Source organism: Eublepharis macularius, chromosome 15 (genome assembly GCF_028583425.1).
Source record: "Eublepharis macularius isolate TG4126 chromosome 15, MPM_Emac_v1.0, whole genome shotgun sequence".
Classification (NCBI taxonomy): Eukaryota; Metazoa; Chordata; class Lepidosauria; order Squamata; family Eublepharidae; genus Eublepharis; species Eublepharis macularius.
Window position 1 is genome coordinate 54,793,460 of NC_072804.1, and position 19,660 is coordinate 54,813,119.

The 19,660-nt window shown below is 46.7% G+C and overlaps 1 protein-coding gene across 11 annotated transcripts in view; it reads left to right on the top strand.

Moving 5' to 3' along the window:
- The window catches only part of RYR1 (ryanodine receptor 1), a 145,620-nt gene that overhangs the window by 13,364 nt on the left and 112,596 nt on the right, over positions 1 to 19,660 (top strand). For 10 of the 11 annotated variants that reach the window (XM_054999019.1, XM_054999024.1, XM_054999023.1 and 7 more), the window contains exons 2-5: positions 7,570 to 7,689; positions 8,966 to 9,070; positions 16,486 to 16,560; positions 19,141 to 19,219. In XM_054999019.1, coding sequence (XP_054854994.1) covers positions 7,570 to 7,689; positions 8,966 to 9,070; positions 16,486 to 16,560; positions 19,141 to 19,219 — 379 coding nt within the window. The remainder of the gene's footprint in view (positions 1 to 7,569; positions 7,690 to 8,965; positions 9,071 to 16,485; positions 16,561 to 19,140; positions 19,220 to 19,660) is intronic. The other variant, XM_054999021.1, reaches the window with a different exon arrangement.

Sequence of the window (19,660 nt, forward strand, 5' to 3'; positions counted from 1 at the left end):
GTGGGAACCCCAAAGTCGTTGCTTTTTCTTTACCCCCCTGCCATAGCCATTAGCTCCACCACCGACCCTTTCCCACGGATTGGGAATTCTCTGCCCTGTTCTTGGCCCCACTTCAATTTTCAGTAGTGCCCCTTGCCAAAAAACAGCGAATGGGAGAGTCGTGCCATGGGATGCCGTGCTCTTTCCCGGTTGATGTCACTTGGCTGTGCTCCAGAGGCACCCATGGCTGTCACTGATTCCCGTTCTCTGACCAATGTGCCCTTTCTCTTGTTAATTTCCGGAATTGGTCTTGCTCTGTCATGCTTCCGTGCCCTTGATTGATGGTGGCTGCAAGATATCGCAGGAGAGGGGTATTGGGCCTGCTGATATCTGGTAGTTCAACTGTTATTATTCACTGATGCAACAATTTTAGCGCATAAAAATACGTGCTACAATCTTTATCTCTGGTAAAGGTGCTTTAAGAAACATCCAAAAGGGCTGACGTGCAGCCCAATGAGGAAATAATACTTGTGCTCTGGACCTCTTGTTCCTTTTTGGTGTAGTGGTTAAGAGCACAGGACTCTAATCTGGAGAGCTGGGTTTGATTCCCCACTCCTCCACTTGAAGCCAGCTGGGTGACCTTGGGCTAGTCACAGCTCTCTGGAGCTCTCTCAGCCTCAGCCACCTCACAGGGTGATTGTTGTTGTTGGGGATAATAATGACATACTTAGTAAACCGCTCTGAGTGGGCATTAAGTTGTCCTGAAGGGCGGTATATAAATCAAATGTTGTTATTATTAGTTCTTATCTGTGGGATTTGGCTTTGGTTGCCTGCCACCGCAGTAGGGGCTGTCTGCGCATGTTCAAGGGCAATTTGTTCTTTGCACAACAAGTTGTATTTTTGCTCTGTGAATGTCCTAGCTATTGATTATATTGTATTCATTTGTAGTATGTAATCTGCCTTGGATCGCAGTGAGAAAGGGGGACTATAAATAAACAATAACAATAAAGCTCTGCCTTTATTTTTTTTTCATTATTCTCACAAAAATACCGAGGTAGTAAACTTTTAGCTTGACAGTTGATGGACTGTGGCTGTGATATCCAAGGATAAGTTTCCCTAATTTAAGGCCGCTGCTATGATGGCACCATAGGGACACTGGAACTGGGCCTTGAACCCGCAAGTGGGCGGAAAGCGTCACCTGTTAATGTTTGCCGATTGTACAATTGTTTAACAGGTTTGGATATCATCAGTAGAAGAGGTTTGCAGCTCCGAGCTGGGAAATTACTATGGTTGCCAAGTCCCTCTCACCTCCAGCCAGGAGGGTAGGTACAACACCTGGCGCTCACCTCGTGTTGTCCACAAGGATCCACTTTGCGCGCATGCCCCGGGGCTGACACACTAATGTCCCTTCCAGAAGTGATGTCACCACACTGGCTGCACGAGCACTGGCTGCACAGGGCCAATTCGGCCCCTTTGGGGCCCAAATTGGCCCCAAAGGAAGTGCGGGAACACTCCTGTGGCCAGTGTGATGACGTCAGTTCTGGAAGTGACATCGCTGCACCTGTGGGGAGCGTGCGTGCAGTGAGCATTCTTGAGGTGCCTGCCAGTGGCGGGAAACCTCTGGGATAGGGTTGCCAGCCTCCAGGTGGTGGCTGGAGATCTCCTGGAATTACAACTGATCTCCAGGTCACAGAGATCAGTTCACCTGGAGAAAATGGCTGCTTTGGAAGGTGGCGTCTATGGAATTATACCATGCTGAGGTCCTTTCCCTCCCCAAACCCTGCCCTTTTCAGGCTCCACCCCCAAAATCTCCAGGAATTTCCCAACCTGGACCTGGCAACCCTACTCTGGGAGCTTGCCACCTCCCATCGATCATTGGGCAGTCAGCAGATGGGGGAGCAAATCACCGAGAGTTTGCCCGCCACTGGCGGGCACCTGGGAACCCTAACAATTTCTGGAAATTTGGGAGTGGAGTCTAGGGAGGAATGGAGTTTGGGGAGGGGATGAACCTCAGTGGAGTCGAGTGCCATAGAGTTCACCCTCCAAAGCAGCCATTTTCTCCAGGGGAACTGAGCTGTGTACTATGGAGATCAGTTGTAATTTTAGGAGATCTTTGCATCCCACCTGGAGATTGGCTACCGTAATCCAAAGAGATGAAGAAATGGGGAAACATTTCTCCTGTTATATTTATTTGTGGTAGGCTGTTGTTAGCTAGGTATGGGAGTGAGGCCAATAGGGGAAAATCTTGGGCACGTCTTCCTCTCCATTGTGGTGAAAAGTTAAGACTGCTGTGGTAGCTAGCTAGAATGAGAATGGTGCCATTTCATGGGAAAATAGTGGTTTCAGGCCATTGCATTTTCTTCAGAATATAAATGAAGCATAAATATTTTCCCATTCTGGCTTGAGTGTGGAACCTCAGTTCTTAACTGGGGCCTCTAGGCTGAAAGGTGGCTTAAGGGCCCGAGAGAGGTTTCAGTGCGTCAAAGCGCATTCATAGGAATGGAGGAACAAACAAGTCACAAATTGAAGGGCCAGCCAGGTCCACATATTTTAGCCTCCAAGGCAGAAAACGGAAATTTCTCTGCCCTCACCAGTCAAAGTATAATAATAGAACTGAATGGCTGACAAATCGCTGCTTTTAAAATGGCACCCAAAATGGCCGCCTCAGGCCTATATTAACTCCAAGGCAGGGTGGGTGTGAATGTGTGAAGCAGGTCTCAGCTGTGGAGGTTTATGATGAAAAGGGCTGAAGAAATTATTATTATTAACAAAATGGTTTCATTCTGGCACAGGCTTCTCTTCAGTCTGTGCAGAGAGCAGCTTTTTAAAGCCGTATGTGAGGGTGGCAGGCAGCAACCCTTTTCCCCTCATGAATTTAACTGAGGACTCCCAGGAAAATGGAGGTGGGGAGAAGAACACATAGAAGCCTATTCCCTCATTTCTAAAACTGAGGGGGATGCACTCTCCTGTTCCCTGTGCTCTTGAATTGCATTTGTGCTTTAATAGGTGCACATTATGGGAGCATTCACACATTGGCACAAAGGAGGGCTGGGAGACTCCACAGAGAGGGTTCATAGCTAATGGTTCTCCACAGCAGGTTTATTTGGGAGAGCTCAATTTTACTTCTGGTGTGTTACTCTAACATGGAAGAATGGATCGTTTGCGTCGTGAGATGCTTCCTTTAGTATGTTAACAAGGCGCCTACGTGGAGATTTTGGTCATATGCACAGTCATTGTAAATCTGCTGTCTGAAAGGCAGATTTGTTCAGTTAAAAACTGTTTAATCTGTTAGCTCAGCCCATTTTGTTCATCGGGTACTTGTGCGGTCTGCTACAATAATGGGTAATAGCACCCAGCAAGAATCAGCAATCTGTGTTATTGTGAGATAGTTTGGCTGTTGCTGGGTTTTGCATTGGGGTTCTATAGTTACAGGGCTTTTTTCCTACTGAGATTTCTAACCAAAGAGATTGGAGATTTCTGCCATTATTCCCCCCCCCCCCCCACCTCCAACAGCAAAAGAAAAGGCCCAGTCATGGTGTGAAACTGTTTTTAAAATCAGCCTGTAGTAGGATCTCTCCTTTGTCCCATGGAGGCTTAAAAGACTGATCGCCATGGCAGAGAATTTATGAAGATTAGTTACCCCTCTGGTGAGAAATCTCTTTTCAGCCTCTCTTGTAAACTAGCTACAAGAGAGCCTTTATATGAATGAATTTAGAGGCTGCCATGGTTTAAGTAGTGGCACTGAAGGAACCTCTTTATGTGAGTGGCTGAGCTGCTGTGATGTCACAGAAGGGCATGGGAAACAGCAGATTCTAGGGGGAAAGGGTGGAAAGATGGAGGGGTTAGGAAGGAAGCAGGCAGGGCTAGGAGCGGTTCCAGGCCACGTGGACAAGCAGAGAAACTCAAAAGGAGCGACATGAAGAAGTAAAGCAAAGGAGAATTGGAGGAGGAGAAAGTACATCTAGAAACTGTGGAGGTGAGGCAGGCTGTATCCTACTATATAAAAGGCTAAGCGTATTCAAGACAACTCACTTCCTACCCTAGTGCTGTGGAGGGAAGCCCAGGTGAAGCAGCCAGACCTCCAGAGAGCATGCTGCAGTGAAAAGCCCAGGCTAGGATCAGGATTGGAGAAGATGACAATGCCCGTCCCTGCCTTCACCCGGCTGGGATCAGAAGCAGAGTAGGTGGCAATTCCTGCCCCCCACCTTCACCCAGCTGGGAGCAGGGGCGGAGCAGGTGGCAATGCCCACCCCCTGCCTTCACCCAACTGGGATCAGAAGTGGAGCTGGTGGCAATGCCCACCCACTGCCTTCGCCCAGCTGGGATCAGGAGCGGAGCAGGTGGCAATGCCTTTCCCCCACCTTCGCCCAGCTGGGGTCAGGAGCAGAGCAGGTGGCAATGCCCCTCCCCCGCCTTCACCCAGCTGAGATGGGGAGCAAAGCAGGTGGCAGTGCCCATCTCCTGCCTTTACCCAGTTGGGATCAGGAGCGGAGAAGGTGGCAATGCCCACCCACCACCTTCACTCAGCTGGGATCAGGAGCGGAGGAGGAGGCAATGCCCACTCCCCCATTCACTCAGCTGAGATCAGGTGCAGAGGAGGTGGCCATACCGCCCCCCCCTGCCTTCGTCTGGCCGGGATCAGTGACGGAGGAGGAGGGAATGCCCGCTTGCCCACCCTCCCCTTTCTAGAACCCGTTGTATTTCCCCCCACAACAGGCTTTGTTGCTAGTATAACAATAGTTTTAAAATAGCCAACCAGATGGTTGGCTGCCACTGTAAAAGCAGATTAGAACCTTCACCTTATGCAGGTTTATCTGTTTACCGCCCTGGCTGAGATTGGTAGTGCAGGACTTATTCACTTACTTCATTTATAGTTCACCTTTCTCATTGAAACTCAAGGTGGATTACAGAATGTGAAGAGAATGCAATTTTTAAAAAACAGTATAAAACATACAAATGCCATAAAATCAATATAATTCATGCTACAAAACAATGCTACTCCCGTTATAAATTTTTTAAAAAGCAAAACAACTAGTAGTGAGTGATTCTCCTGGTTTTTTTTTTAATTCTAAAACTATCTCCTGCAGTTTAATCCACTGTCACCCCCCCTTCTGTTGTAATACTTTAAATCTCACATTCCCTCCAGGACAGTGAAAACCCAAAAGTTGTTGGCATGCAGCTTGCATCTCATTCTAACTGATTCTCCACTATAATTTCCATGTAAAGGGCTGTGAGAGGGAGGGAAAACTCTCAAAATTACTGTGCTGTAGAGGTTAAAATGCTAGCCTGAGGCTGGGCTGATTTGGGTTCATCACCATGAAGTTTACTGAATGATCTTGGACCAGTCAGCCTTTCTCAGCTTAACCTTGCAGTATTCTTATGATAGAATGCAGGAGGGAAGGGCCATGGATGCTGCTCCAAATTGCTTTCAGGAGGGGCAGGATAAAAATGTGACAATTCTTCTTCCACAGCTGGAGACAGAACTCAGGAGTCCGGGCCTTTTTCTGACTTCTCTTTCACCCTCAGTGTTAGAAGGCACGATTTTTTCTTTTCTGGCCTCGAAGAAGGAATAGACCAGACTTGGCTCAAAACAATTTATCGAGTTACTTCATGTGTCGTGTACCTTTCTTGCAGAGACTCAGGGCAGATTAGAGAATTAGAATTACATATTCAATACAACAAACAGTGGAATCAAACTGCATTAATAGAATTAGAGAATGATGATATTAAAAAACAGGACTACGAAGGGCAGGGGGAAACCTGTCTAAATTGTTCAGACATTTACAGTGCTGTCTTAAGGAGGTCTGCTCTGATTCCCACTCAGGGCTGGGCAATAGGGCTTACTCCCAGGAAAGTGTTGTTATAATTGCACTGTAAAGCTATATTCCTGTTCCTCTTATAGAAAAAGCCCTCTTGAACAATTCCATTTTACTGAAAGTTTTCCATTTTACTGCCACCTTCTTCCCTTTATAAAAATGCTTTCCTGAACATAAAGAAGTTGCTTAAGGTATTTAAAAAGTCCTGGCCTGCAGTGCTCCATTTGGGCTCTGCAAAGCAACGCCCCCCGCCCCCCCCCGAAGTACCTGGCCAGATCTCTGTCCCCTCTGGACTCTGGCTGGGACATAAACAAGTTGCAGGCACCATCTGTTTCTACCCATCATTCAGAAGGATCTGTCCGTTCCCCTAATGCTCACTGGGCAGGGGGAGGGAGTGGGTGGGCAGCATGTTCTAGAAACTTCTTTCTCGACCGGAGAGGGTTCTAAAGCTTATATGGCACACCCAGGTGTTGTTGCAGTGTGAATGGACTGGTGGCTGCTGGAAGGGATTGGGGTCAAGAGTGAGTGTGATGGAAATAATGCGCTAGTGGTTTATTTGCTGTGGACGGCGTGGGCTCTCATTCCATTTTTGCATCAGGCTCACTTGCTCTTTGGGGCGGGGTATTGTTTCAAAATCTTGCAAAACAGCTTGACTAGTGGCAACGGAGGTGGAAAGAAGTGTATGTGTGTCAAGCTTTTATTAATCAGTTTTCATCTCTTTTAGAAAAATAGTGCCCATCTCAACCCAAATTCCATTAGTGCTTTGGGTAAGGTATTCCCTGGGCTTTGATATAAGCCAGAATAAGAAGTAGGTAGCCTACAGGTTCCTGCCCCCCCCAACCTTGCCTGCCCATATATACCTCTGTTAGGCATTTGTGGTCTAAATGGAAGTGGACATTGGGGAAGGAAACGTTTCTAAAGGTTCCCTGCTCAGTTACAAATCAAGAGGCTATTTACCTGTGTGGCACATCAAAGTTATTTATTTTCAAAAATGGTACCCCACCATTTCACCTCAGCCAAAGCATCTTTGGGCAAAACTAGACATTACCTGTGACATGAGTTCAATTAGGGTGCCCCTGACCTGACTGCGTCCTTATTTGCAGGTGGAGATAATGATTCTCTCCAGAGCCTGGGCGCATGTTCGTCAAGTGTTGGGAGATGCAATGTTAGCCAGGAAGCGTAATTTTGAAAGACAGAACTGGTGGAGATTGCTCTGGAGGGGACGGATTCTCTCACAGCCCTCCGCAGCCTCTGGTGTGCCAGACTGTCTCCCCTTCCAGAGCTTTTACTGTGCCGCCCCCGCTGCTTAAAACTTTGAATTAACCAAGTCTCTGCAGAGCAAAGGCTCCAGAAGGGGAAACGCCAGAGGCAGCGGAGAGCTATGAGGAAATACGCCTCCTCCTCCTTCGCTGGTTGTGTCTTACAAACCTATGCTTCTTGGATAAGATTGCATCTCCCGACGTGAAGAACACGTCTCAAAAGTATTGTGTAGAGAGACTCAACGTCAGGGAACCGACATTCCCAAGTGCGCTGGAGTTCAATTCCGCTCAGGAGCGCAAGTCTGAGAAAGGGGGAGCTTTAGCTTTCCGTCCCGTGCCATTTTTTCAAGCCGAAATGGTCAATGAATTAGTTCTTTTTTCTAAGTATTTCACATATACATTTTCTCGCTATGTAAGATGGTGGAACAATAAAAAGTTGAGACGAGGCAATCCAAATGGGCCTGCCCTTTTATTTGTACAATTCTGACACCCCCCCCCCCCCATTTCCCCCTCAGGAAGACGAAGTCGTCCTCCAATGCTCGGCCACGATCCAGAAGGAACAGCTGAAATTATGTCTGGCTGCCGAAGGCTTTGGAAATCGACTATGCTTTTTGGAACCTACCTCCAACGCTCAGGTATGTTCCACCGGAAAGAAAACTTGTTCCCACAATTCAGCTGGCCCATAACTGAGAGCGGGACCACAAGTGACGCCTGACACAGGTTGGACACTTGTCAGCTTCCCTCAAGTTTTGGCGGGAAATGTAGGCAGCTTGGCGGAATGTTGGACAAGTGACAGTTGAAAAGTCCATTGGACAGCAGCCGGAGAGCCAAGCTGCAAGACCAGGACGCCTACATTTCCCATCAGAACTTGAGGGAAGCTGACTAGTGTCCAACCTGTGTCAGGCGTCACTTGTGGTCCCGCTCTGAATCTGACACGAGCCAATCAAGAGGTTGCTGATAGGAGAGTTCTGGGCTGGGCCAAGAAACAGACCTGAATCCTGGGCAAAAGTGTTGTGCGTGTGACCTTGTCATTGTGGCTGGCAGTAAACCAGAAGAAAGCAAGAAAATGCTAATGGAGGTGATTCCTAACCCTTGTGATTTGAAGGTGCTCTTAAGGTTTTATGTGGGTGGGAAGATCTTGGTCCATCGAGATCGGTGTCATATGCTCAGAGTGGCGATGGCTGTCTAGGATCACAGGTAGACATCTTTCACATCACTGACTGCCCGATCCTTTTAACTGGAGAAGCTGGGGATTGAACCTAGGACTTCCTGCATGCCACGCCGATGCTCTTCCACTGAGCCACGCCCCCTCCCGCGCTTATCTTGGGCACTGGGCCACTTTTCAACTCATCAGGTGTGTTCACACCTGCGCTCCCAAATGCCAACACTTATTCCAGCCTTAACACCTCCAGGAAAGGACTCCCCTTCTGTGCTGTCTGCAATGCTGGCACAAAGGAGACCCAAATACTTCTCTTCCTTCATTGCTCCACCAAACCCATTGTGCGAATTGGGAGACCAGCGTGATAAGACCCTTGTAGACGGGTGGCCCGTCCTGTCCAGCACCTGGTTTCCCTCCGTGGCCAACCAGATGTCCTGGAAGCCCCACAAGGAGAGGCCAAAGCCATCTCCTACTGACGTTCAGAGGTAGACTACCTCTGAATATGGAGGTTCCATTTAGCCATGTCTAGTCGCCACTGACACTTCCTCCTTCTTCCAGGAATGTGTCTAGTGCCCCCTTTTGAAGCCAATCGGGCTAGGAGATCTAGTGTCACTATGTCCTGAGGCAGTGAGTTCTGCAGGTTCTTTACGTTGTGTAAAGAAGCGTTTTCTTCACATAACCTCACCTCTTGTCTCCCTCAACAGCTGCCATCTTAACTGAAGACTAACTTGTTCCTTTCCTCCCACCTGCAGAAAGTCCCCCCAGATCTGGCTATATGTTGCTTCAGTCTGGAACAGTCCCTGTCCGTGCGAGCCCTCCAGGAGATGTTGGCGAACACTGTAGAGGTGGGTGCGGAGGTAAGGAAGGCAGCCTTTGAGGCTGCGGGGGTGGGACAGGGTGGGCGGGCTGGCCCTGTGGTGGTAAAGCGCCCCTGAGGTAAGCCCACTGGCAGGGTTGGGCGCACATTGCTAGAGTTCTTACATCTCCTGTGACTGTGTCCTTTGCCTATCACAGTGTGGCCCACAAACCACGTGTGTGGCTGGAACTGTGGCTCCCAAATTGCCTTGTTGGCAGAGGGTGGGGGGAAATAAGTGGAAGGGGAAACACTCTTTTGGGGAGCATAGACATCTAGGAAAGCCATTATTCTTCGCAGGTACGTTCTCCAGTTTTTTACTGGCCCAAACAGCAGAGCCCAAATGGCCAGTGACTGGAGTGTTGGCCTGAGAGCTGGGTTCAAAACCCCGTTGAGCCATGAAGCTCACTGGATAAACTGAGGCAGGGTTGTTGTAAACATAAAGTGGAGCTGGGGTACCTTGCATGCTTCCCCGATCTCCTTGGGGGAGGGGGTGAGATCAAAGTGTATGTAACAGAGAGCAGGCAGGCAAACAGAAAGCAAAGATATGAAATTCCTGCCCCCCCCCCCCCGGCCCTAGTGCAGAGTTCATCTGCAGCCATCCTAGACGAAGCCTGGACTTCGGTCGGTTAAAGCCATTATCAGAGGATATCTGTAGACCCATTTGCGACTTGGTTGCCAGTAACCTAGCCCACCCTCTCTGCAGAAATCAGCAGGTGAAACTTTTCACGTACAACGCTGTTCTCTGCTGATATCTGACCTTCAGTTTCCGTGCAAGGCAGAGCAGCAGCAGTTAGTAAAAAGAAACAGGTGGTGCTGGTGCACTATTGAAAGGTGCCCTCCACAGCCACATTCCGGTAATCAAGGCGAAGCTTGGCCCAGCACTCCTTCGCTGCCCTGAGGAAAGCTTCACCTGCTGAATGCCTGCCTGCCACAAGCTTTTAGCAATGCAAAGCATATGCCCACCCCCAAAAAGCCTGGTCTTGGGAGGTCTCCCCCAGCACAAGGCCTCATCTTGCACGCCAGCTCCTCCTCTGATTGATTTTGAAGACAACCTTCCAGGGCTGTGCTGCTGGTGTACAGGGAGATCTCCACAGTCCCTAGAGGGTGCATAGAGTCAGTCAAGGCCCCGTCTCAAAGCAGAGTGCTGAAACAGGTACGGGTGGATAGAGAAGGGGCTGCATCTCCAGGGTGCTGATTGAGGCAGGGGGTGCAGCTCCCCCTGCCACCCCCCACTTTGCTTTCATCTTTTCTTCCTCTTCTTTCCTTTGGCTTCTCTGTTCCGCTGGCTGGCCCGCTAGGGTGTTGACTTGGACAAGTGGGTAGGTGCTGACTTCACTGCCGTGATCCCACCCACGCCCGTTCCCTTCTGAAGTGCTCCTCTCCTGCCCTCCCTGCCATGTTTTGGTGTGTGTGCACCCATCTCCTCTCCTTCTCCCGGGGTTCCCACCTCCCCAGATTTCTACAGGTTCAGAGCAGCTGTCAGGTGTGCTAGGGGGACCCTGGCCCATATGAATACGTAGCAAGCTGCTTACTGCAGAATCAGACTTTGGTGCATCAAGGTCGATATTGTCTACTCAGACAGGCAGGGTCTCTCCAGGATCTCAGGTTCCCTTCACCTTCTGGGTTCCTTTTCACTGGCAATGCCGGGGATTGAATCTGGCACCTTCTGCATGCAAAGCAGAGGATTGTGGTTAAGTGATTCAACTGCGAATCAGCGCTCTGCTGGTTCGAATTCCACTACTGCCTTGAGCTCAGTAGGTGGCCTTGGGTCAACCACTCCTCTCAGCCCCAGCTCCCCAGCTGTATTGTGGGGATAATAATAACACTAACTTGTTCACTGCTCTGGGTGAGGCACTAATCTGTCTATCAGAGCAGCATATAAGCACAGTTATTGTTACTATTTTCCACTGAGCCCCTCCCAGTCTTCTGGTAAGGCACCTTAGATGTCATTTGTGTTTCTGGTCTTATATAAGAAACCCCCAGTTGACCATTGCCCTCCAGTTAAGATGAGCTGGCTTTGCTTGATGTTTTTACCCCATCCAGCTTAGGGGCTACTGGTCAGTCAAGTGACGGGGTGGTGACAGCAGCGAGGGAGTGAATATATATATTTTTAATTGAATCCATTAACCACCATAAGTTACTGCCCTGGCTCCTGTGTTTTCAACATTAGCGTAACATATCAAAATCTACCTTTCTCCCCCCCCCCCCAACTCGAGGTCATGTACGGAAGAAAAACAAACGTGTCCTTTGCTTAATTTCTGTGAGTCGAGCTGCTGCTGAAGACATAGGCGCAGGGCCAGTAAACATCGGCAGCCCCCTTGCTGTAGAGGGAGGGAACCGGAGATCTGCAGTAGGAAAAGAGTTCTATGCAAGGACATACCCAGGGTTTTTTTCAGTGGGAACACAGTGGAACGGAGTTCCGGCACCTCTTGAAAATAGTCACATGGCTGGTGGCCCCGCCCCCTGATCTCCAGACAGAGGGGAGTTTAGATTGCCCACCGCACCAAGCAGCACGGGGGGGGGGGCACTCTAAACTCTCCTCTGTCTGGAGATCAGGGGGCGGGGCCACCGGCCATGTGACCATTTTCGCCAAGGGCGATTTAAACTTTAAAAAATTCGCCCCTTGTTCCCGCTGACCCAAAGTGATGTCATTGTGCGGTCCTAAGTTCCATCACCTCTTTCCCCAGAAAAAAGCCCTGGACATACATACCTTTAGCTTCAGATTCCTCTCAGCCATTCAGCCTCTATTCCATTGTTAAGCGGTTTTCTTATTCCCTCCTTCAAGGTAGCCCAGAAACAAGGTAGAATTTGATCACCAAGCACTGTCACATGTTCCCCTTTCCCCACCCACAGGATCCCCACTCTGCATTTTAATGGGAAACGGCACGTCATTTCCCTGTGAGTTTCTCATTAAAGGACATCACCCGGTAGGTTGAGAAGGTTTGGGGTCCCCCTTTTTGAAGGGCAGTTAGTGAGAAACAACGGGAGGTGGGCAGACTCTGTCTTTCCTCTCTTGATGAAAATCCGGTGGAAACCCCGTTTTTCTTTTGCCTAATAATCTTCCACATCCTTTATCCCCTCAAATTCTCCTTTCCTCACTCCATCTCACCAGCACCCCTCCTCACCTATTCCTTGGCTGTGGCCCTGCTCCTTCCACCTTCTCTCCTCCATTGCATGGTTCCTGGATGTGAACAGAGGAGGGCCTCCTCCCACGTTGGTGTATTCATTACCACGTCATGTTTGGAAGCGAACCTGGTCTTTTTGCACCACGAGGTGGAGCAGTTGTTGGGTTCAGTTGGTGCCAATCAGGCGATCTTGACAACTCAAGATGGATCCGCTGTGGGCCTCCATCCCATCCTGCAGGGTGGATAAAATTCAACGATTTTTTTAAAAAAATAAAAAAACTATGGATTTTAAAAAATTTAAATAGGATTTTTTAATTTAAATTGGGTTTTTTTAATAAAATGTTTTTGAGGAAAAATCTATCTAAAGATAGTTTTCTATTTAAGATATAGTCCAAAGATTATCATCATTAAATAAGGATTAGTTTTTAATTATGTAGCATGAGGTTGTATATTCATGCAATGTTTAAAGTTTTTGGTAAATGAATGCCATTAATCCATTCACAATGTCATGCTCTTCCAGAGGTTTCTGTAAGATTATTGGGCAGTTTTTCTATCTAGAAGATATTATCACAGATGCTTGATTTTACAGCTCTCAAAACTGAATTTGTGTCTGCAGAGATCACGTCTCTTCTTCACAGCAAAAAGGTTATAAAATAAACATACACAGTTGAGAAAAAGACCTTAATCCCATTGTTCCTTTGCAAATCTTTGTACACAGAACCAACCCTTTACCTCTTAAGTGCTAAGTTGCAAACAAATCAATGAATAGAAAATTGTTGGGAATAGAATAGATCTGCACAAGAAGCTAAATGTGAGGAGTCTTTATGTAGAAAAGAATGAGTCTTTATATAGAGATCCATGATTTAAATCTAATCTTACTGACTAGTGATTTAAATCGCGATTTAAATCATGATTTAAAGCGATTCAATTTAAATCAAATCCACCCTGCCCTACAATGCTGCCTTCAGCTATGGGCCCCTCGCTCTCCTGCAAGGTACTAAAATGTTGGCTGTCTTTGGCCTCACTCTACAACTCAAGTTTTGGGACACTGCTTGGGAACTGGTGTGTTCCTTCTCACAAGTTCTGTGTGTGTGTGTTCCTTCTCAGGGGAACTGGTGTCATAATGATCATGGCATGTGGTATGCCTTAAAGTTATCATGTGCCCTCCCTGGAGAAGATTTTGGGAAGACTGCCCATGAAATCTTGGCTCCTAGCAGCTTGGACTGGTCATGTTCAGCCATGGGACATGTACTATATTGGTATAAAATGGAATCATCCCTGCGCTCTATGAAGGAAGGGTGGCAGAGAAAGGAGATAATAAATAAATAAGAAATTTAACCCATTCGCATCTGGGGTTGTGTCTGTGGTCCAAATAAAACACTATGGTTGTCTCTTCTGTAGTAACAATCACATCTGCTGCGTGTTAATATGAGCCACAGGTGATCCGCCATTAGCACATTTGTTTATACTGTTAGATTTTTATCCCTCTCAATCAGGTGGGCTCAGTTTTTCAAAATGCCAGTATTTATTGATGGCCTATGTTGCAGTGATACGGACTTCAGCATTGCTGTAAGAAGTGCCCAGCAATAATTCTCAATGTATGAATCAAGGCTTGGAAGAGTGACTTGAGAAAAGTCTCAAGTTGATCTACTTCTGTCCGGTCAGTCTCCACTGCATCTTTCTGTCAAGAATGATTGAAGGATCCAGTTGCACCTGTTGAAGGGATGGTCGGATGATGTGCCCTCGGAGGAGCTTGCCTGCTGCAACTCTGCATGAATCATCATGTCAAGTTTGTGTCTTTCCAGTTGGAAGATATGCCCAGAGAAGCTGCGGGTGATTTCCTCCAATGTCATTTAGTTCTGTCGTATCTGGGCATTTTTTTGGAAAATATTTTTAGTTTTTCAAAAAAAATAGGGAGGTACAGAAAGGGAAAGGGAACAAAAGTTTACTTTTAAAAAAAATTAACGATGCATGTTACAAGGACTATCAAAATGCAATAACTGTATAACACTTAAAAGATAGTTTTCAGATATACACTACAAACATAGTCACAAGTATTTCCTTTCTCTATCCTAATAAACCTCCTTATTAGATCAACCAATGTTTAATAAACTATATAATGGAGCTGGTTTAAAATGCAAAAGTTATTTAACATTAACTATTATACATTGTAAAATATGTAACATTATATATTGAATACTTTTACAACAATTATGTCATTATTGTCATATCTGGGCATTGTTGGGGAATTTCCAGGGGTGGGTGGGTAATATTCGAGCATTGTGGACATTCCCCAAACAAACCTTTAATTAATTAAATTATTAATTAAAATGACTGACATTCATTTCTGACACCCTAAAAGTAAATCTTTTCAATTGTAAGTGTGTAATGGATCTCCAGTTTGAATTCTGGGGGAGGAATCACAGAATATAATCCTGTAATACGGTCCAAGTATTTAGGATTTTATATATGGCTGTAATAGGACTGAATTGCAAATGGCCACGTATAGGCTGTGGTAATACGGTCTATTTATTACGACCATATATGTTGTAGTTATGTGAGTCATATAGTAATGACCATATGTAATTGCAACAACATGGTTTGAGTGCTGATGTTGGTTTGTATTGCAGATATATATAATAATTGCAACAATTATTATAAATCCTGCTTGTCTGAGTAAATCTTACTGTATTTACTGTAGTAACGTGACCCGTGAGCTTACCACCATATGTACTGCAGTGGTCTACCTGCTGTATGTATCTCTGTAACCCCCTCCTCCTCGCACACATACGTATTCTGGTAACATCCGTCTTACTCTTAATTGCTGCATGATCCAACGCTGATAAGATGTGGTGGTTGGTGTGCCATACAGTAATGGAGCCAGCATGTGCAACCCTCATTTTCAGCTTGGCCAGTAAAGTATATATATATTGTGTGAGAGAAGTGTTTATGAAAATCTTCAGAGAGCCGGGGCTTTTTTTCAGCAGGAACGTGGGGGAACGGAGTACTGGAACCTCTGGAAAATGGTCACATGGCCGGTGGCCCCGCCCCCTGATCTCCAGACAGAGGGGAGTTGAGATTGCCCTCCACGCCGCTCAGCGGCGTGGAGGGCAATCTCAACTCCCCTCTGTCTGGAGATCAGGGGGCGGGGCCACCGGCTATGTGGCCATTTTCTCCAAGGGCAACCCACTGAGTTCCACCACCTCTTTTCCCAGAAAAAAAGCCCTGCAGAGAGCTATCATCTTCTGACTTTTCTGGGTCTGAATGTAAATGTTCGCCAAGGACTTTCAGATAAAACTTCTCGACCCTACTTGTATTTGAAAAGCTGTATTCTTTGCTGGCCCCTTCCCATAGCAAATGTTACTCTTCCTTATTCCTTTGCTTGGGACCCTTGAAAGAAATCACCTAGAAGAAATACCTCCTTGCTGGAAAAGCTTTCTGTGGGTTGAATACCTCTGGCTCGTTGGGTGGCGTCTGACAGCGATTTCCCAAGGGGCAACTTTGGATAGTGTGAGATCCAGAGCAGTTAGCCGTGTTAGTCTGTAGTCACAAAATGGTAAAGAGTCCAGTAGCACTTTTAAGACTAACCAACTTTATTGTAGCATAAGCTTTTGAGAACCACAGCTCTCTTTGTCAGATGCATTGTCAGCTTTTGAGAACCACAAAAGCATCTGACGAAGAGAGCTGTGGTTCTTGAAAGCTGACAATGCATCTGACAAAGAGAGCTGTGGCTCTCGAAAGCTTATTGTACACTTAGTTGGTTAGTCTTAAAGGTGCTACTGGACTCTTTACTATTCTGATGTTGTGTGCATGTGCTCCCTTGCAAAGTCCCTTGGTGCCCTGCTGAGCACAGGGGAGAATGTTTTCTCACATCAAGTTCAGTTATGTGATGAAATATATGCCTGTTTAACCTGTCCCCAGGCTCCTTCTGGAATATTCCTGGAATATTAACATCTGCTTTAGTGGGCCTGGCTTTAAACTTGGGGCAACGGATCAGGTTTGCTTGAATCAAATATGAATTATTGTTTTCTCCATCGTCTAATTATGAGTTTGGTATGTGATCCACCAGCTTTATTTCTCCATGGACTTCTGCTTTGCCAACGGTGAAGTTTGGAATCCAGCGAGATATCAAAAAGTGTATTCCTTGACCCCTTAAATGAAGGAGTCTGTGGCTTGAATTGTTGTGGGGTGGGTCACGGGGGGTAAATGGGATGGGGTGGCACCTGACTGGGCGTTCCACACAGTTGAATTCACAGCCTGATTCTGTTTTCTTTTGTCTTATCATTCCCAGTCTTCACAAGGTGGCGGACACCGGACTCTCCTTTATGGACATGCTATTCTCCTCCGGCATTCCCACAGCGGCATGGTGAGACGAGGCAGGGGGGAGGAGGTCCTTGAGTGTGTTTCAGCAGGAAAAGGTGTATCAGGAGGGCATGGAAACTTGGGGTGCAGCGAATTGCAGGTAGACTTCATAGGAGAGCGGTGCAGGAACGCCGCTCCAACCAGGCTGTTTTTTGTTTTAACACGTCCATCCTCGCCCCAGGCAGATTTATTTTCAAGCATGCATCATATGTTCTCCTCGAAGGATGCGGAAACTGCAAGGAATCCAGAAAGGGGTTTTAGGAGGCGGGCAGCTTTCTCAGCCAAGAAAGTGTCAAACGCCGAAAGGGCTGAGAGGCATTCTGGAGTCCAAATTTAAGTTCTAAGTCAAGATGTTGAGGTCATTTGGGGTGGGGTGTTGCCGGCTGTACTTGCCTTCTGTGTCGACATTCCTAGGAGGGCTATGCATGTGTATGTGTATAGAAAAGGGCCCGGGTTGGCTGCCCTTTTAGACTGTGTGTTGGCACTATACTTCCCACTGTTGGACCTCTCTCTTTTGCTAATGGCTCCTGTAGAGTTTCATTTGATCTGCTGGGTCAGACCTGGGGTCCATCAGTGGAAGTATTCTGTCTGTAGCCAGTTTCCAGCCAAATGCCTGTGGGATGCTTGCAGGCCGATCTTACAGGTGATATCCTCTGTGGCGACTGGCTTCCACCACCTGGTGCTTATGTACTGCCATTTACTATGGGAGTTTCATTTAGCTGTCATAACTATTATGCTAAAGGCCTGCCTTCAATAAATTCCCAGTTCTCAGGATGTTTGAAAAAGACCATCTCATACCTGCTGTTATATTGTCCTTAGTTTACTGAAGCTAGGTGTGATATATTGGGACCTCTTGTCCACGCCGATGTTCAGCTATTTTGAAACTGTTGTTTTCAGAGGATGTGGGCTGGCTGGAAGCGGTTGCTAGATTTCTTGCATATGTTTTTAAATGATCTTAGTATTTATTGTTTTTTTTTTAATTTGTTCCGTTTCTGTTTTATCTATAATCCCACCAACCTACGGTTGAAGGGATTGAAAATGAAAATGAAATAAAGATTTGAAAAAGACAGTGCTGGCGTCACTGGAGTGGAACGTAACTTTGATCCTCCTGGGATAGAAATGGTTGGCTAGACTGTACTTTTAAACCACAAGGATAAGATTGTAATGCACAGGTCTCGTTTCTGGTTCCTTTAGGAAGGCAGCATTTGTGTGGCAGTCCTAGGAAACAGGGAAATAATTCTCATCCCCACATCTCTATGAGGCAAACCCCATTTGTCTCCAGGAAATGCTTAAAACCAGGGGTCATTTCGTAGAAAAAGAGCTGGAGGAACTCATTAGCATAACTCATTAGCATATGCCATGCCCCTTGCCATCACCGGAAGTGGTTCGTTAGCATAACTGATTTGCATACACCACACCTGCTGACATCACCTATCCTGGCTGTTTTGGACCCAATCCTGGCCATTCAGGGCCCAAAATGGGCCCAAAATGGCAAAAAAGGGCTGAAAATGGCTGAAAAGGGGCCCAAAATGGTCAGTATTGGGCTGCTGCTGAGTGGGAGGGTGATCCACCACCTGTCAGAGACCCTATCCAGGCCGTTTCGGCCCCAATCCAGGCTGAAACGAGCCCAAAATGGCCGAGAGTCAAGTGGGCGGGGCCACCTGACACGTGACCTCTTTGGGGAACTGCCGGAACTGCGTTCCAGCGCGTTCCCCCTCGAAATGAGCCCTGCCTAAAACAGAAGCTCCAAATAGCATTGAGATGCCCCCATCTTGTTTTCCAGTAGCCATGCCCTCCACATGTCCTCTCTTGACACAAAGAGGTACCCATTTTTTCCAGAAAAAAACTGGTATAGAAACAAAACAATAGGGAAAAGCAATAGTTTAATACTCATTGAAGTGTTTGAGTGAGCAATACAGAAGTCGGGGTACTTCAGTGGTAAATGCAGGGATAATGTACAGCTGCTGTTTGAAAAGGTTAGGGCTTAGCGCACCCAGTGTAAGAGGATCTTCTTGAGTGCCACTTAATGTGTTACAAAATTTCTAAGCAAGAAGGCATTTCTGTGTCTGTCTCTTGTCCTTATACACACAGGAACTTGTCTTGTGTCTTTTGTCTGTCCAGCTCAGTGAGTTGCAGGAGGGCAGTTGAGTGAGGGCTGGGCAGCGGCTCAGTGTTAGAGCGCCTTCTTGACATGCAAAAGGCCCCAGGTTCAATCCCCGACATCTCCAGCTGAAAGAACCAGGTGGTAGGGGAAGGGAAGAATCTCTATCTGAGTAAATGGTGACCTTGATGGAGCAGGTAGCTTCATGTGTCCACGTGTGATCTTTTAACTGGAGACATCAGGAATTGAACTTGAGAACTTCTGCATGCAAAGCATCTCTTTTGTTTGTTCTGTATATATGTTCCAGGCCACTGTGGCTATTTTTTTATCATGACTGTCTAGATAGGGTTAGATAATTGTGTGTGTATGTGTTTGTTTAACCTGCAAATGTTTAGAGCTGTCTTTAGGGGTTTTTTCCTTCTCTGTTGAGGTTAAGAATTTCAAAGAACGTTTCAAGGTGTTCTTTCCTTCCCCATCTTTTAGTATTTAAGCTGCCTAACCACATCCCGCTCCTTGACTGATAAACTTGCCTTTGACGTGGGCCTCCAGGAAGATGCAACAGGTATGTGAGACAGGCTGTGTAAGTGGTGGTTGTGCATAGAAGGAACTCGTCATACCGTAACTTGAATTCTGGGATCAGCAGTAAAAAACGTCCTAGGATGGTTAAGCCCAGAGCTGTATATATTACCCCATGTTTTTAAAAATAGAATTTGGCACCAGACAATTGAAATTCTGTACCACCTAAAGTAGAATTCGTCCACCTGTATGATGCAAATTGAGCAAGCTTTCTCTTATTTTGCATAATTTTTTATGCATCTGCTAGTTGTGGGGACAGGGAACGAACAGTGCCCGGACTGTAAACTCCACACTCCATTGTTGAAATTCTTATTCAGCCACCCTGCTGCCTTCTAAGATTTCAGCTGCCGTACCCCACACATTTTCAGGACAAAATATAAGTCCAGTACACTGTTGAGCCTAACAAAATTTCCCCAGATGTACATTT